At 36.6% G+C, this 18,577-nt stretch overlaps 1 protein-coding gene across 1 annotated transcript in view; it reads left to right on the top strand.

The window, feature by feature from the left end:
• Positions 1–896: 896 nt before the first annotated feature.
• Positions 897–18,577, top strand: part of DCTN4 (dynactin 4 (p62)) — a 31,219-nt gene continuing 13,538 nt past the window's right edge. Inside the window, exons 1-8 of the mRNA XM_010850582.1 lie at positions 897–1,083; positions 3,612–3,682; positions 5,806–5,984; positions 10,847–10,890; positions 12,970–13,077; positions 14,669–14,742; positions 14,963–15,075; positions 15,378–15,487. Of these exons, the coding sequence (XP_010848884.1) occupies positions 949–1,083; positions 3,612–3,682; positions 5,806–5,984; positions 10,847–10,890; positions 12,970–13,077; positions 14,669–14,742; positions 14,963–15,075; positions 15,378–15,487 (834 nt within the window). The 5' untranslated portion in view covers positions 897–948. The remainder of the gene's footprint in view (positions 1,084–3,611; positions 3,683–5,805; positions 5,985–10,846; positions 10,891–12,969; positions 13,078–14,668; positions 14,743–14,962; positions 15,076–15,377; positions 15,488–18,577) is intronic.

The following is an 18,577-nucleotide window of genomic DNA, read 5'->3' as shown; positions in this document are numbered from 1 at the left end:
TGCAGGAGATCTGGGTTCAATCCCTGGATTGGGAAGATCCCCTGGAGAAGGAAAAGGCTACCCATTCCAGTATTCTGGCCTGGAGAATTTCATGGGTATAGTCCATGGGGTTGCAAAGAGCTGGACCCTACTGAGCGACTTTCACTTTCAATTCTAGTACAAAGAGAAAAGCAATAAACTGAAGCAGGTAACATGGGTTCCAGTCTCTGCCAGCCTAGCTGTAAGTGGTCATTTTACATGTCTAAGCCTTAATGCATGCACTGGAAAAATGTAAATGACACCTAGCAACACTATTCATTGATTTCATTGCTTCATTAACATCCACAATATAGACTTGGTTCTAATGCTAAATATGGAAAACCAGGAAATGAGATACAGCTTCTGCATGCAAGAGCTTGAGCTAAGAAACTACAAAGGAGATAGTATCTGTGAAAGTTTCCTATAGGTCAATTGTAAGATTGTCGGAGGGGAAGTGCTGGTGTGCACTCTTAAGTTTCTAGTTTCCAAGAAACTCTGTCTCAGAAACCCTCCATCTAACTTCTGGAGATTTGTTTGCAAAGTGAGAGCGGGAGAGTTTTAAATAAAAGAGCAACCTTCCTGTTAGAAATGAAGGAAAGAACAGTACTGAGTCTGTCTGGATTTGATCTGCGATTCCACATCTAGCAAAACAACGGTCTGAGCTCCGTCCGGGCGGTTGACACTCACAAAAATGCCGGAGGGGGACGAGCTTGGGGAGCCGAAGTTTGGAGGACAGGCCCCAACCTGGGGTAGAAAGCTGGTATCCCAGCTGAGCATGCGCATTTTGACTTTCGTCCTGCGCAAAGCCCCACTTGCTCGGAAAGCTTACGTCAAAGTCTACGTTGAAATACGTAAGGAAGGAAGCTAGGAAAACGCCGGCCCTCGGGTCACGTGATGCGACGGGAGCGTCGTTGACTCCTCCCCCACAAGATGGCGTCCTTGCTGCAATCGGAGCGGGTTCTCTATCTAGTCCAGGGAGAAAAGAAGGTTCGGGCCCCGCTGTCGCAGCTTTACTTCTGCCGCTATTGTAGCGATCTGCGGTCGCTGGAATGTGTGTCTCACGAGGTAATGCAGTCGTCCCGTGAAGAGTGTGTGTGTTGGGGGATGGGGGAGGCGTTCCCCCTAGTCACCGCGACCAGCGGGGAAGTTCTGGCAGTTGGAGGCGGGTAGTCATTTTCCTGGCATGCTGATTGGCTTTGTCTTCTGTCACTCAGTTTTGTCTGTGATTTAATTTGCTTATAATTTGTCACTTGGAAAGGAGGAGCGGCCTTGGGTGGGGCTGAGCGGCCTTTCTGTTCTAGCGCGTCTTCTGATTGGACAAACTAGACTTTGGGGACCCTGGCCATCTGCTAGGGGGGTTGGTAATTGGGCAGGTTGTGGGGGGGGGAAAGATGTGGGGGTGCTTAGTTAAGGCCCCTTGAGGGGCGAGATACGGTCTTCCCAGGATTGATTGAGGTAGTGGGAAAGTGCGGTCATTCTCATCCAAGCGCCTCCTATCCTGGAAGTTCTGCCTGTCCCTCCTTGGGCAGAAACCCCGCCTTCTGACTGCCTTGTTCTGTTTCCTGGCCCAGCCCACGGCCTGCTGCAGAGAAGAGGGTTGGGATGGAGTGAGCTGAGAGAAAAGCGTTTAGAATCGGATCTCTTGTTTAAGAAGCTCAAAGTATTATATTTATGGCGCTCCTCCTGGGGGTACATTTCTGTCCTTCACTGATACAAGTGGGCTTTGGAGGTGGGATTGCTCAGAATGTAGAAGACCCCACCCTGGGGAGGGAAAAATCATCAACGAATAACAAATCCCCAAAACGTCTGCAGCACTTGGCACGTGTTCATTCAGTAAGCTTTGGGGATTAAAAGACGGGTTAAGACATAAATCCTGCTCTTGAGTTACTTGCAGGCTCCTGAAGGAAAAGCTGATTAGTATTAATAATACATAGTTTCTGCTTATTCAGTACTTTCTGTATGCCATGTGCTTTACATAATCTTCTTTAATCATTCTACAAACCAACAGAATAAATACCTTTTTTTAAAAAACCACTTTACCGTTATAAGGGGTTTCATGGTGGCTCAGTCTGTAAAGAATCCGCCTGCAATGCAGGAGACGCTAGTTCGATACCCGGATGGGGAAGATCCTCTAGCGGAGGGCATGACAACCGATTTAAGTATTCTTACCTGGAGAATCCCATGGACAGAGGAGCCTGGTGGGTTACAGCCCAGGGGTCGCAAAGGGTCGGACAGGACAGAAGTGACTGATGACTCTTGTACTTCACAGTTAAAGAAACACACATAATGTTTGCATTATGTCACACAGCCAGAAATTTGAGGAAGGAAGGAAGGACCAGGATTTGAAACCAAGCAGCCTGATTCAGTGGACTTCAGTCAGGATCCCTGGACTGTTAAAAATGCTTATGAGAATATGTCCTATACTATAAGCCATTTTACACATTATTAATTACAATTTTATTGAGAATATTTTCCATACTATTCAGAATAGTCAGAAAAAGCAGTTAAATAACACAAGGGAAAAAGAAAAATCAATGCTGTATTATATACAGCATTTATTTTTCTCTATTAGCACTTTGTATGCTTATCCCTTTGGCAGGTCCTTTGTCTCTATGATGCCTCCCTGTCCAGCTTCACCTCCAGAATTTACTGATTAGATTCTCATTTGGTGATCAGTAGGGAGCTAGTTTTCATAATCTGTAAGGACACCATCAGCTAGGACATTCAGTCTGTGACTGTATCTTTTATGGACTGGTGTGCACCTGTGAAACAGAAGCCATTAGGGTTTGGGGAAGGATGATGCCAATGAGGGCTGAAGCAGTCCAGAAAGTTCTAATGGGGAGCCTGAAATTGGAGCTGCACTTGAAGGGAGGAGCATAATTCAGAAAGGAACAAAAAGAAATGAATTACATTTTGCCTTTTATGATAAGTGCAAATATAAGTTAACAGTACTGTATTTGTGTTCCTGGTGACTATTTGAGCAGCAACTTTATCAGTGAATTTAATTTTTATACTATGTTTTCGAGCTAAATACAATAAGACTATCTTGTTAACTTAGTAGTTTAATTTGCCATTTAAAAATCTCTAGTTGGTTGGCTATAGGTGACTTTGTAACTGTTAGTTTATGCTTTTCTTCAGTGAACATGTAATAAATATATCAGTAACTAGAGAACTTTTAAAATCTCTCTTAACTATTAAAGTGCAGTCCAGTTATTGCAGTCCCATAAAGCTAGATTAGATAAAAGGATATTTGATCACAGCTTCATAAATTGGATTATGTGTTAATCTATTTAGATTATCATAGAGTCTTCTTTAACATAAACATAGTTTAACATGTCTAATACATAAAACCCTGGTGAAAGGGAATAGGAAAATTCAGAAAAGAAAAATAAAAGGATTTCAGGAAATTCAGAGGTTAAGAAAAAAACAGGTGATTTTTATAAGAATAAACCCTATGCTGGAAACAGTCCAAGTTCTTTGCCACAACGATGGTCTCTACCTGCTGCTGCAGAATAATTTATTTTAAATTTCACTATTTGTTACAGGTATATACACAAGCCAAGATGATTTTTTGATTTCTTGTTTCATTCTAGGTGGACTCCCATTATTGTCCCAGTTGTTTAGAAAATATGCCATCGGCTGAAGCCAAACTAAAAAAGAACAGGTAAGACTGGGATCCATTTTTCCTATTTTCCACAGCTATATTTTAATAGCTGGTAAGAAAACACATGAAATTAGCTGTTTTTCTTTTTTTAGCATCATTTTTTTTGCCAAAGGTGACTCTTGCATTTAAAAAAAAAATAAATTGTATTTTATAACAGTTTTGGACTTAAGATTATTGTGAAGATGATACAGAGAATTCCCTTTAATCCTCACCGTGTCTCCCCTGTTGTAAATGTCATATATTAGTATGGTATTATTTGTCTCAATTAATGAATATTATTGGTAGCATTATTATTAAATTTAGATTTCCTCAATTTTTCTCCTAATCTCATTTTTTTGTTCTAGGATCCTATTCAGGATACCCACATTGTATTTAATAGTCATATCTCTTTAGGCCCCTCTTGCTGTGAAGTTTTGTTAGACTTTCCTTGGTTTTGAGGAGTACTGGTAAGATATTTTGTAGAATGTCCCTTGATTGGAAGTTGTCTGATGCTTTTGTCATCATCTGAGAGAATGTGTTACGGGGACGAGGATCACATAGGTAAAGTGTATCTCTCACCACGTCATACCAGGGGTGTATACCACCAATATGACTTTTCACTGTAGATGTTAACCTTGATTACTTGGCTTGAGCTATTGTTTGTCAGATTATTCTGATGTAAAGTTACCTTTTTTTTAATCCCCTTTTCCTTTTCCATACCATACTCGGGAAGGAAATGTACTAATACAGCCCACATTTAACTAGTAGCGAGCTATGCTTCCCTTCCATAAGAGCTATCTCCATGAATTATTTGGAATTCTTTTACATGGAAGATTTTTCTCTTTTTTCTTTTTTATTTATTTAATCATTTACTTAAAGCAGTGTGGACTTGTGAATATTTTTGTATACTTCAGGTTATACTCCAATACTACTATTTTTTTTTAACTCAGGTTGTTCCAGCTTTGGCCATTATAACCCTCTTTTAGTAGACTTCTGTCTCCCTTTGGCGTACCCCCATCATTTTATGGCATTGAGGGGGAGTGAAGCGTTATTCAGTTGTTTGAGAAATTTCCTACTTACCCCAGGCTTACCTATATTTTCTGTCCCAGAGCCATTTCTCCAAGGAGCCCTTGGGCCTTTTACTAGAGATTGGTATTAAAAATCAAGATCTGAGTAGTAGATATGCTCATTGTTACTGGTGCCATTTTGGTTTTTAGCATGGTGTGGAAGTCCTTTGCAACCAGTCACACCTTGTACCTCCATGGATATAAACTACTATTTGTCCTTCCTGTCCTGGAGAAACAGGTCCATATAAACCAGCTTTGTATGCCATCCATACCTTTATTTTATCATTTAATCCTCAAAGTATCCCTTTAAGGTAGGTACTATTATTATTCTTACTTGAGAATATTGTCCAGTAGCAAAATATCACAGAAAATTGGAGTTATGGAACTTCAGAGCAAGTCTATGACTGAAGGTACAGTCTTGATCATCTCAGATGGTAGAAAAGTAGAAAACTTTGTACTAGAAAAACAGAAAGGCATGGGGGCCGCTGTAGGGGAATGTTGACTGGTTCACTAGGAAAAGTAATGCCTGAAGAGAGCAGAAAGCCCTGAAAATGCCACCCTTCTGAACCATTTCACCTTGGTAGCATTATTTGGTATCTGTTTCAGCTCTCTGGCACAGCAAACAAGCAGTTATTTTCCAAACCCAATTTCACAGCTTATTGAATTGTTGCCTCTCAGTTTTCCATTGTTCAATTGGTCTGTCCTCTCTAAAGTCATAAGCTGTGACGTTTCTTTGTCCACAGAATCTTTGTGGTCTGTGCGAGCTTAAGAAGAGTCTAAAAGTTAACTCCAGACTGTTAACAGTGATTCCCTCTGTGAAATAGGCTTGGGTCATGCTGTAGTTATCAGGAACTTTGGTGATGATGACACGTTTTAAAAAATAATTAGCATGTAATGTTTTTGAAATTTTAAAACAGTTTATAAAAGTCTCTTCAGAGTACTTTTTGATTTCTTTTTGTTTGGGAGCCACCCTTATATTTCTCTCTTGAATTCCTGACATATAGAACAATGTCTTGACGTAGTAGATGCTTGGTAAATATTTGCTGAATGAATCAGTGGTTGTTTGTTGTATTCTAGATGTGCCAACTGCTTTGACTGTCCTGGCTGTATGCACACCCTCTCCACTCGGGCAACAAGCATCTCTACACAGCTTCCAGATGACCCAGCCAAGACCACCATGAAGAAAGCCTACTATTTGGCCTGTGGATTTTGTCGCTGGACGTCTAGAGATGTGGGCATGGCAGATAAATCTGTGGGTGAGTGAGGTGGACTTCAGCATGAGATTTTGTGAAATCAGCAGAGTTGTAATTGCACACAAATCATGAATTCTGTTACTTGTTGGGAGGTAGGTGATAAATTCAGAGTATTTTGCCACTAAATCTTCTATGTTCCCAAATTCTCATATTTCATTGGAAACTGGGTATTCTTAAGGTTGGTAAAATAGCATTTATATATCTGACATGTTTTTTTTACAATCAAAAGATTAATGTTCTTCATAAAAAATAATTGCTGCTGATGGTGAAATACACCATGAACAAACTTCAAAGATTAAAGTGGCCAATCTTATATCATATTTAACAGACTACAGATAAATAAGCAAAAATAAGGAACCCTTATAAATCAATAGGGAAGCTACCCAAGAGAAAAAAAAAATGTCAATATGAACAGCAGCCCTCAGAAATGGAAATAAAAATGTTCAATAACCAGAATGTGCACAGATCATTGGAATTTATTTTTTTGCACACAACTTGGTGAGATGATTTCTTTTAAGTCAATAAATATGCAAAAGGATATGTTTCAGTTTTACTAGTAATCAGGAAAATGCATATTAAAACTTAATCCATTGATTTGGCAAAATTTTTAAAATCTGGTAGTATGACAGAAATATAGGAAAATCGTTTGTCTGCTACCACCTTAGATAGCAGTTTGACATTTATTAAACTTTTAAATTGCTTTTATTCTTTTACCCAAAAATTCCATGTCCTGGAACATTCAAACACATGCTTAAAGAGACATCTATATATATCATAAGTGATACAGAAAAGTCATGTGTGTTTGGACCTAAAGACAGTCTAAAATGTTAATTACCTTTCCATCATTTTTGTGTTTCAAAGCAGAGGTTGCACTTAATCTTTACTAGGAAACTTCCTTTATTTTTTCATTTTCTGTACTCCATGGTTAATAACAGATACACACTCTTTATTACAGTCAGTTCAGAATCTTGAGTTGCTATTTGTTTTTTATATAAACAGTAGCACTGCTAACTCTCCATTGTCTTTTTTCTTTCTGAAATTTCATTAAGTTTCTAAACATTTTTTAGACTTATTAAAAATTACCATTTTTAGGTTTTCATTAAAAATGTCAACTTACCAACAAGGACCTGTTGTATAGCACATGGAACTCAGTGTTACGTGCTAGCCTGAATGAGAGGGAGGTTTGGAGGAGAATGGGTCCATGTGTATGTATGGCTGAGTCGCTTCGCTGTTCACCTGAAACTGCCACAGCACTGTTAGTTGGCTGTACCCCAATACAAGATGTTTAAAGTTTGAAAAATAGTCAGCTTACTAATACATGAGGAAGCCAATTAAAAAGTTACTATGTTATTTGATGTAACTCAAATAAAGATGGACATTAGGTAAAAATTTCCTATAGTTTCTTATATAATTTGGTAGTAAAAATGGGTGAAGTTCTTTCAGATTCAACTCTGTTCTTAAAACTTAATTCTTGATTTTCTCGAGTTTGTGCTTTGGTGTAGAATGCCTGAGCTCTTGGTTGTTTTCCTAATTTCATACATTATATTGATAAAACATTCTTCAAAAACAAAAACTTAACAAACAAGTTTCTTAAAGTGTTTGTTGGTGGGTAGGTATTTCCTGAAATATGATATTTATATTGGAAAGTTTCTGTACCATCTTTTTAGATTGTCAGTAAATATTTGTGTCTTAATGTCAGTGTAGCAAGTAAATTGTTTAAATTTGTTCATGAATTTAAGTTAAACGTAAAAAACAACCTCAAAGTGGCACTTAGTTCAGTGAATTCAAGTGTATTTTTTCCATGTTTGTATTTTGTTTGTTTTTATCAGATTAAACAAAACCTAGATATCCAAATAGATTTCTCAGTTTGTTACTCTGTAAGTCTTTTTTTGATACTTTTTGAACTATAAACCATTAGGATTGGATAATTTATTTTTTAGAATTTAAAGCCTGTGCTTATTTCTAGAAATCTAGCTTCTGTGAGGGTATCTTGACAGTGATAATTGAATACTCGGAGCTCTTAAGAAGTACAGATAATTTCATTTCTTCCATGATGTCATTGGTATCTGAGAAGCCCTGAAACCACTTTAGTTACAACTATTTGTTTATTTGTAAGTAAGCCTTTGTGTCAGTAATGTGCAAAAACTTACATTGAGATCATAATGGCACTCAAATTTGTGTTTAGAATCAATCAGCAGTTCTAAAAATGCAATTAGGTAAAACTTAAGATTTTTCTAATTACTGAAACATTTTTTTCACATAATTATTTTTCATGTTTGCCTTAAGTAAAACAGCTTTTAAAATATAAATATTGTACTAAAGGTTGTTACTGCTGCCATTTCCTGCAAGGAGTTACCGTATCACCTTCAACAGGAGTCGTTTTTATTTGGGAAAAAAATTATTTTTATAAAAATAATACACATTTATCAACTTACCACTCAACTTAAGAAATTAAACAGAACTAAAACAGTGTCAGCCCAGTATAGCCTTCCTCCCATTCCATCTGCCTTCTGTTTCCTAGAGAGAGATGGTCATCGGTCTTGAATTCAGGTTTTCATCAGTTCTTTACATATTTTTGCAGTTCTCCACATAATGTATGTAGCCATTAGCAAGTGTGTTTCTCAACTTGAAACAAATAGAACCTTGTTTTATGTATCCTGCTACAACTTCTCTCTATCCAGTTTGTTTGTGGTGTGTAGTAGTGATGGTCAGTGATTCATGCCTGGCTTAACCACAGTTTACTTTTTTAATCTCTTCCGAATGGATGTTTAGGTTGCTTTCAATTTTTTGCCTCTAACAACAGTGCTGTTAGAATCATTCTTACATGTGTTTCCTGTCATAGGAGCAAGGATTTCTCTGCATAATTTAAAGTAAAATTGCTGGTTGTAAGATGTGTACATCATTAGCTCTCCAAAACGTGTTTACCAATTTTTGCTCCCACAAATATATGAGTGAACTATTCACTGTTCCACATCCTTGGCAGCTCTTGGTACTGTTGACTTCTTCCAAGTTTTTCCAAACTCATGGTTGTGAAATGGTACCTCCTACTTTTTTTCCCTTTTTTGGCTTAGCTTTATTGAGATATAATTTACATATAATGAAACTCAGCAATTTTAAGTGTAGAATGCTTTGATTTTGGACAAATATGTATAGCCACATAGCCACCTCCACAGTGGTGATATAGAATATTTCTGTCACCCCAAAAAAGTTGTCTCATGCCCTAGTCAGTTCCTTCCCCGCACCTCCTGGCCCTTGACTACAACTAATTTGCTTTCTTTCACTGTAATTGTGCCTTTTTTAGAAGTCTACATAGTTGGTGTGTTTTAATCTTTTGTGTCTGGCTTCTTTCTCTTAGTATAGTGCTTCTGAGATTCTTTCATGTTTTTGCTGGGTTTTTTTGAGTTGTATTCTATTGTATGGGTATACCATATTTTGTTTATTCATTCTGGAGTTGATAGACACTGAAATTTTTTCCAGTTTGAGGCTCATATGAATAAAACTGGTTATGAACTTTTGCTTACAAGTTTTACTGTAAATATGTATTTTCATTTTTCACAAGTGTTTACCTAGGAATTGAATTGCTGAGTCATGGGGTTAAGTGTTTGTTTACCTTGACTGAAAACTGTTTCTCTAAGTACAGTTAGAGTACTGTTTCTCTAAGTACAGTTAGGCTGTACAGTTTCAGGTCCTCACCAGCAAAGGAGGAGAGTTCCATTTCCTCAATAACCATTAGTATTGTTGGTCTTTTTCATTTTGGCCATTCTAGTGAGTATAGTGATACTTCATTGTGGTTTTAAGTTGCATTTTCTTAATATGCTTATTTGCCATCTATGTATTTTTTTTGGTGAAGTGTTCGTACAAATCTTTTGCCTATTTGCCTGTTTTTAAACTAAGCTTTTATCTTTTTGTTGAGTTATGAGAGTTCTATATTGTGGATACAAGCCCTTTGTTGAATATATGTTTCACAGATATTATCTCCCAGTCTGTGGCTTGCCTTTTTATTTTCTCAACAGCGTCTTTTGAAAAACACAAATTTTTAATTTTGATGAGGTTCAGTTTATCAATTTTTTTATATATAATTTGTCCTTTTGTGTCCTAGTGGAGAAACTTTAGCTTAACCCAAGGTTGTTAAGATTTTCACTTTTGTTTTCTTCCAGGAATATTATGTTTTAGCTTTTAAGTGTGAGTTTATTACCATTTCATGGCAAATTTTGTAAATGTTGTGAGGTTAAGGGTTGAGGTTAATTTTTTATAAATTTGTGTAAATTGTTACAGTACCATTTGTTGAAAGTATTCGTTACGGTTTTACTTTCAGCTTTCTGGAATAATTTTTTCCTTTATGATTTGTTTGTGCTTTTGTTTCTTATGTTAAGAAACTCTTCTCTAAACCAAGGTCATAGAAATTGCACAATATTATAGGTAAGGGCAAATTCTCTGGAGTCAGACTGCCTGCGTTTGAATTGTGGCTTTATTACTTACTATCTCCTTGACTTTGGGCAAGTTATTTAACTCTCTGAGCTTCAATTTCCTCATTTGTAAAATGAGACTAATAATGAAAGTCCCTACCTCAGAGGGTTATTATGAGAATACAATGAAGTTTGATACATTTCAAATACCTGGCAGAGAAATTATACATGTATTAGTTGTAGAGGTGGTCCTAGTGGTGGTGATTATTATCACCATCATTATATTTAAATAAAGAATTTAATTCTAAGCACTCTGGCCTATGTAATTTCTAGGACTCTTTCTTGAAAATTCTGTGATTTTATGTTTTTAAGTTTAAGTCTGTGGCCTGCAGATGACCTGTTTTTGTGAAAATAAAATCAGATTATGTAAGCCTTGTTTAATATTCCTTTATTTTTCAGCTAGTGGTGGTTGGCAGGAACCTGAAAATCCTCACACACAACGGGTGAGTAAAGGGTCATCAGAGAGAGGATGACATGAGGAAAGATGAGGAAAAAGACCATTTTATCAGTGAATATGGCTTAGGCTTATAAATCCATGGTGTGTGTTTTGGTGTCTTTTACACTTAGAAAGTGCTTCTCGTATAAGACATTAAATCATAATGACAGTTTTTTTCCAGCCTGACTTAAGTTAATAGAGAAACCTAAGAGTAATTTTATTTCTGTATGCTTGTGAATTGGAAAAAGGAAATAATATGTTTCTGTTTTCCATATACCCACGAACTAAGTTAAAGGTCCATTTGTTCTCAGAAATATCATATCATCAACATGTAAACATATCAGCATATAAACATCTTAAGTCTTGGAAACACCACTAATTTAGAAGATGCTCTTGAAATCAGTAGCAATCATGATGTAGACATCCTTTAATAGTTCACAGTGAATTGATCTCTGCCGTGTAAATTAGGACTGATTTTGTTGCCTCGGAAGCAGAGTATTAGAAAGATGGTGAAATGTGATTGAAATGAAGTTGTACAGTCAAACTGGAAATTAAATAATAATTAATAATTATTCACTTATGACCTCAGCTAAAATTAGAAATACTGAAAATATCCTGGATGGGAGTGTATCCAGTTGGACCTTTTCATATACTATTGTCAGTGTGAACTAGTACAGTTTTCTTGGTCTCTCAGCAGTATCTACTTCCTGGACTCTGACATACAGAAATACTTGTACTTATGCACGAAAATATGTATATTCAGTTATCAAGCAGTTATCAAGCATATGCTCCATTCTGTGTGCCAGGGACCATGCTGAGCAATAGGATTATATGACCTTTCCTCTCACAGAGTTTAAGACTGATGGGAAAACAAAATCAGTTAATCCCCAGATAAAGGAAAAACTCAAAGTAATGTGAAGGAGAGAGAAGCTGTGCGTGTGAGCATTTATTGTAGGGAATTTGAATTAGATAAGTCTACATCTGAGGATTGCACTAGGATCTGAGGACAACAGGCAGAGAAGGGAAAGAATTTAGGGTGGAGGAACACCCAAGGCAAAGAGCTTGTAAGTGGAAGGAGCAAGTTGTAGACCAGTGGGCAAGTGTGCCATAGTGGAGCGTTGCGGTAGGTGAATAGAGAAAAGGATTTGGAGTCAAACTGTGCAGAACTATGTGGACCAAGTTAAGGCATTTGAGAAGCCTTTAAAGCAGAAGAGCTGACAGGATCAGATAAGTGTTTCTAAAAGATAATTACTGTTGACTTGATAGAACAAGAGTGGGTATCAGGAGACCATTTAAGTGCTCTCAGAGGAAATGGTTAAATACCTTTAGGACACCTGTACCATTTAATAAGATGCAACCTTTAAAAAGAATGAGGTGAATCTATTAATATATGTACTGAGTGGAAAATTCACACATAAAGTAAAAAAGTTTTAAAAGAGCAAGTTTTTTTCCCCTTATATGAAAAATATAAAGATCTATATTTATTTTGCACATATAAAAATTCTATGTCTATGCCTGCATTTTTTAATGTATACAGAATATATCATACCTGTGCCTGTGTGTAAGAAAGATTTCTAACCTGTAGTAGTGGATACCTGTGGTGAGGAGAAGAATGAACATGGGCATGAGACATAAAAGAGAAATTTTCTTTTCTTTATATTTCTATATTGCTTGAACTTTTCACAGTTGTATGTCTTTTATGATTAAACTATATTTTTGAAATGAAAATATATGTTGGAGTCGAGAAAATAGAGTATGAAATGTCACACTTGGAAATAGATGGTCCTGTGGCCATGCCAGGAAAATAGGATTGGTTGTGAGGGGAATTAAGCAGTGAAGTAAAAGAGCAGTGAAAAGAGAACATGGAATTTTCATGCCTTTTCATTGCTCATTTCTTCTGTTGTTGAACTTGAAAGTTCCATTTCAATTCTGAAAATAGATCATGTAAGGAAGACAGATTCTTTTCTGGGAAGAGACACTTGCCCACTTTAATGTGTCTTTTCTATTCATTATATCTCTAGTCAGTTTACTTGATGTATTTCCTAAGCTTCTTGTTAGCTGTTTCAAATACTTTGATTTCTTACAGATGAACAAACTGATTGAATATTACCAGCAGCTTGCTCAGAAGGAGAAGGTTGAGCGAGATCGCAAGAAACTGGCACGGCGTAGAAACTATATGCCTTTGGCTTTTTCGGTGAGAACTTGGTATAAAGAGGAGTTTCCAATTCACTGATCAAGACCAGTATGGCATAAGAGTGGTGAACATTTCAGAAAGTGGCCATTGTCCCTGGATTCCTGAATGATGGCTAGCAAAAAAAGGTCCCTTAGGTGATAGGTGTCTAAGTCCAATGGGTATGCTTTTGCCATATCATTAGGTCTGTTTGAGTTCTTTGAGTTTTAAGTACATTTGTGTTTCTTTCTCCATCACTCCCCTCTATCATCTTCTTATTTCCTAAAGAGGTTACTATTAGTTTTGTAGGCACCCACATTTACAGCTTTTGCATATTACAGAAAGTCAGAAGAATATGAACAAATGGTAGATTTTACTCATGTTACACATGTAGTCCACCCACCTCTGGCATCCTGGTAGTAGTGATTTCTGGACTTCAGTTATCATAATTTTTTGGCACCTTCCAGTATTTTTCCAATGTGAAAAATACTGACTTTTATACTGAGCTTTTTTATGGTTAAATAAGTAGTAATATATACAGGTGTAATTTTGATAGAAATTATTGATCAAAGTTATTCTTTACTAGTTTGTAAACTACCAATTAGAAATGAGAAATTAGGGTTTGAAGTTTTTGCCGTTGTCCCCCCAAGTTTTATTTGCTCCCAGAATAATTTACTTTTTGTGTGTTTGCTTGGAGCCAAGCAGGTTGGCATTTAATAAATAATGTTTCTTGAATGGCAGTGATGTATCAAACTCAGTGCTGAGTTCTTTATGCATATTACTGTGCTTAATCCTCACAGCAGTCCTGTGTAGTAGGTGGTATATTCCCATTTTACACTGAAGGGAATGAGACTTGTAATGGTTAAATAAATTCTTGTACTGCTTCTGCCTGAGAATTAGTTAAGCCATTAAAACCCTAAGAATTGGTAAGAGTCATATAAAAATGTCTTAGAATTTAATAAAACATTACAACTTGCAAAGCATCCACATTTGCCAGAGATTTTTATGATGTCTCCGTGAATTTTTTTGAACAATCCAGTGGTATAATCAGTATGTGTAGTAGTGTATTTAGGGAGGAATTGGAATTAAATGTGTTACTCTTCCAACTTTCCCCTATGACCTGCCTGCTGTATGAGTTTGCTTGTATCTTATCCTGCATTTTTTTGTCTCTGTTGCAACCTGCTGCTATTTTGGTGCCTACAGCAACATACTATTCATGTAGTGGTAAGTTCTTTTATGATTCTTGCTGACCCTAAAGTTAGCAGATGATCACTGGTGTTCCAAGAAGACATTCGTCGTGTGTCTTAGATAGTTCACATAGTTTTCTGGTCTAAGCCATTGCTTAGGTATTTTTAGATTAAAAATCACATTTTGCTCATTTTCACTGTATTAATATAGTTTCAGTCTCCATGTTTGGTGCTTTTGTTGTCATTTTAAGAATAAGATGATGTGGGGCTACACTTACTCTCTTTAAAAGAAGCATTTATTAAATTAGCTTTTTTTATTTTTTGCTTATTCCCTGAGCTTCTCATGCTGTCCCTCCCCAAATTCTTTATTTGATACATAACATATATACAAATAGAATTTCTAAGAGAAATTTCTTAACTCTGTTTAGGACAAATACGGTCTTGGAACCAGGCTTCAGCGACCACGAGCTGGTACAACCATCAGTACCCTTGCTGGACTTTCGTAAGTTTGGACATTAAATGGCTTTGAGGGAAAAAGCTAGTATCAGAATGCATGTTGAAGGAATGTGGTTTTAAAGTAACAGTTGCCAGTGGGGAAGAAGATGCTCATATTTAGGAAAAACCTAGCCAGAAAGAATATTCTACAATAGAGGAGTACTTCAGTTAGCGGTATCATGGACTTTTAGGTGGACCCTTGAGAAATGACTGCTTTTATCTTTTAGCCTTAAAGAAGGAGAGGACCAAAAGGAGATAAAGATTGAGCCAGCTCAGGCTGTAGATGAAGTGGAACCTCTACCTGAAGACTATTATACGAGACCAGTAAATTTAACAGAGGGTAATTTTATACATGATTCTACTTTGTTTCTATTTTACATCTAATTCTGTTTTTGTTACTTCTATGCCTTGTGATTTTTATTTTTGATTTGAGATTTTTAATGGTATAGTTGTTAGTACTAAAATGAATCATGCAGAAAATAAGATAGAGGTAATCATTTGAAGAAATGTCTGTCAAATTTCCATATTTTTTTTTGAAGAGTGCTGGTCACAAAGGCAGTGTTATTTTGTGTAGTTATCACATATACATCTGATTTTGAGCGAGTCACTTAAACTAAGCGTGGTTTCTGCCTTTCATGCTAGTGACCACCCTTCAGCAGCGCCTCTTACAGCCTGACTTCCAGCCAGTCTGTGCTTCACAGCTCTATCCTCGTCATAAGCATCTTCTGATCAAAAGGTCCCTGCGCTGCCGAGTAAGTATTCCTCTCTGTAGAGTTGTCATTTTGTAAGAGAAAAGCAAAAATAAATGCACTTGGGATCTGGTCAGTATCAAAACCTCTGGAAAGTAGTAACTAGAAAATGTTTATAGAGAATGTTCCAGTGTGCAGGCACTGTTTTAAAGCTTTCAAGATAAGCTTAAAGCCCCTAACTCAGTAAGGTAAGTACTGTTGTTAGCCTTATTTTACAAAAGTGGAAGCTGGGGTATCTGAAGGTTAAGTTCATACTGCTAACCCCTAAAAGAATACTGAAAGAATATAAAGCTTTTAGGAGAGTAGGGAGGAAACAAAAAGGACTGATTTTTAAAAATCAATTTAAAAGAAAAGCAAGAAAGAAAAATAAGCAAATCTAGGCTCTGGGAATCTATGAAACATCAGTCTCTTCAGTTAATAGAAAAAATCCTGTAAAAGAAAAAATACCCAAAAAAGGGAAAGGAAACATTTTAGATCCATACCATCCAACAGAACTTTTTGTAGTGATGGAAATGTCCCTTATCTCTACAGTCCAGCATGTTAGCCACAAGTCATATGTAGCCTACTGAGCACTTGAAATACAGTAGTGCAGCTGTGGGTCCTGAGTCTTTCTAAGATGAAATTCATTTAAATAATGACATGTGACTAATAGCTGCTATTATCAAATAACACAGCATTAGATTAGAAGAGACAGGCCTATCAACCAAACAAATACAGTATATAGACTTTAATTCCTGATTCAAACAAAGCATAGAAAGAAAGAAAGAAGGGAGAGATAGAGGAAGGAAGGGATCAGAGGAAAGAAGAAAATACACCATGCTAATACTAATCAAAAGAAATCAAGAGTAGCCATATTCATTTTAGACAGAGCAGACTCCAAAGTAAGGACAGTTACCAGGGCTAAAGAAGAATATTACATAATGATAAAGAGGTCAGTTCTCCAAGAAGATATAACCATTCTTAATGTACATTTGCCCAACAATCGCGTGTCAAACCATGTGAGGCAAAATCTGATAGAGCTATAAGGAGAAATAGATGAATCCACCATCATAATTGGAGACTTCAACACCTGTCTCTCAGAAATGGACAGATCCAGCAGGCAAAAAATCAATATTGTATTGACCCATCAACCTCCCTGGAGATACACCTCTACAAATACAAACCAAAATATGTCGAGATTAGGATGCTGCTACTGCTGCTAAGTCACTTCAGTCGTGTCCAACTCTGTGCGACCCCATAGACGGCAGCCCACCAGGCTCCCCCGTCTCTGGGATTCTCCAGGCAAGAACACTGGAGTGGGTTGCCATTTCCTTCTCCAATGCATGAAAGTGAAAAGTGAAAGTGAAGTCACTCAGTCGTGCCCGACTCTTAGTGACCCCATGGACTGCAGCCTACCAGGCTCCTCCGCCCATGGGATTTTCCAGGCAAGAGTACTGGAGTGGGGTGCCATTGCCTTCTCCGACCGAGATTAGGATACATCTACCCAATGAGTACTGTAGATCTATAAGAAATAATGTCATAACATGGGATGTATTTATAAATGCAAAAAAACAGGGTGTATAACAGGCACATAACTTTTTATGTAAGAAAAGAGGGAATATATACATATATACACACATACAAAAAATATTTGTTTATGTTAGATTTATAGACTGTTGAAACAGAATAGAGAAAGCAGAAATAGACTTATGCATGTCAGGAAACTTGATTTTACCAAGTAATGGCCTTTCAAGTCACTGGGGAAAGAATAGCTTGTGAAACCATCTCAAATGATTCTGTGGAAAAAAAAAAAAATGGGGCCTCTAACGTACATGATACACAGAAGTCAATTTTAGGAACCTTGAAACCTTTAAAGAGTAAATATGAAGAGCAATATTTCTAGAAGGAAATATGGCTTTATGGCTTCTGGTTAAGGAAGTAAGTAGTCCATAAGTAAGATAAACCATAAAGGATAAAATTACATATTTGACACATTAAAATTTGTACCCCCATTACAAGGAAAACCCATAAAGAAATAAAAAGAGAGATCACAGACTGAGAAGAGTAATTTGTAAAGTATGTAATTGACAGAGAATTAGTATCCAGAATATATGAAGAAGTATAACAAATCAGTAAGGAAAAGATAATACCCCATTATAAAATTGACAAGTAGATACTAATGTGCCAGTTATGGCAGACGGAATCCCAGTTGCCAGTAAAGAGGAGAGATACTCAAACATGTACAGTAATCGGGAAGTGTACATTAAAACTGCAATGAGAAACCATTTCATAATCATCAGATTGGCAGAAGTTAGCAATTTGGCAATATCCATCAAAATAACAAATGCACTTTTAGGAAATTATCCTACAGATATATATATATGCATGTGGGAAGTGATTTCCATACAAGATTACTCATTGCTGTGTTATTTGTAGTAGCAAAATTGTGGAAGCATTTATCAATTTGGGTCTGGTTAAATAAGTTACAGAATTATTAAGACACAGAGATACCTCTGTGTGTGTTGGTATATAATTTGTGAGATAGATTTGGTGGAAAAGGCAGAAGAATATAAAATGTTCTCTTTTGTGTTACTGTGAAAAAGAAAGATGATGTATGTGTATACTTTTTATGCTCATCAGCTATACATGAGAAACTAGTTGGCTCTGAGGAGAGGAACAGTAGGATCAGTAACTGGTATCTTTACACTGTTCTTTTTTTTCTAGAGTTAAAAAATTTTTTAACTGGATATAGGTGGAGCCAATTCAAGATAGTAAGCAAGTAATTGTTTATTCTAAAGCATGAGATCTGGAATCACAGCACTTGGATTTAAATCCTAGCTCCAAATCTTACTGGCTCTGTGACGTTTGTTCAGATTATTTACCTTTCCCCATTTTTATCATCTGTGAAATACAGACAATATTTACAGTACCTACACCTACCTCCTACAAGTCAGTGTGGTGTTTAAGTTCACTTAAACCAAGAATGGGTATCTTTTAGACTAGTAGAGAGGAAATTAAAAAGGACTAATAAAAATAACATAAAACAAAGAAGGGAATTCCCTGACAGTCCGGTGGTTAGGACACCATGCTTTCACTGCAGGGGTAATGGGTTCA

Source organism: Bison bison, unplaced genomic scaffold, assembly GCF_000754665.1.
Source record: "Bison bison bison isolate TAMUID 2011002044 unplaced genomic scaffold, Bison_UMD1.0 scf7180017864291, whole genome shotgun sequence".
In the NCBI taxonomy this organism is placed as follows: Eukaryota; Metazoa; Chordata; class Mammalia; order Artiodactyla; family Bovidae; genus Bison; species Bison bison.
This window is presented reverse-complemented; position numbering and strand designations above follow the sequence as displayed.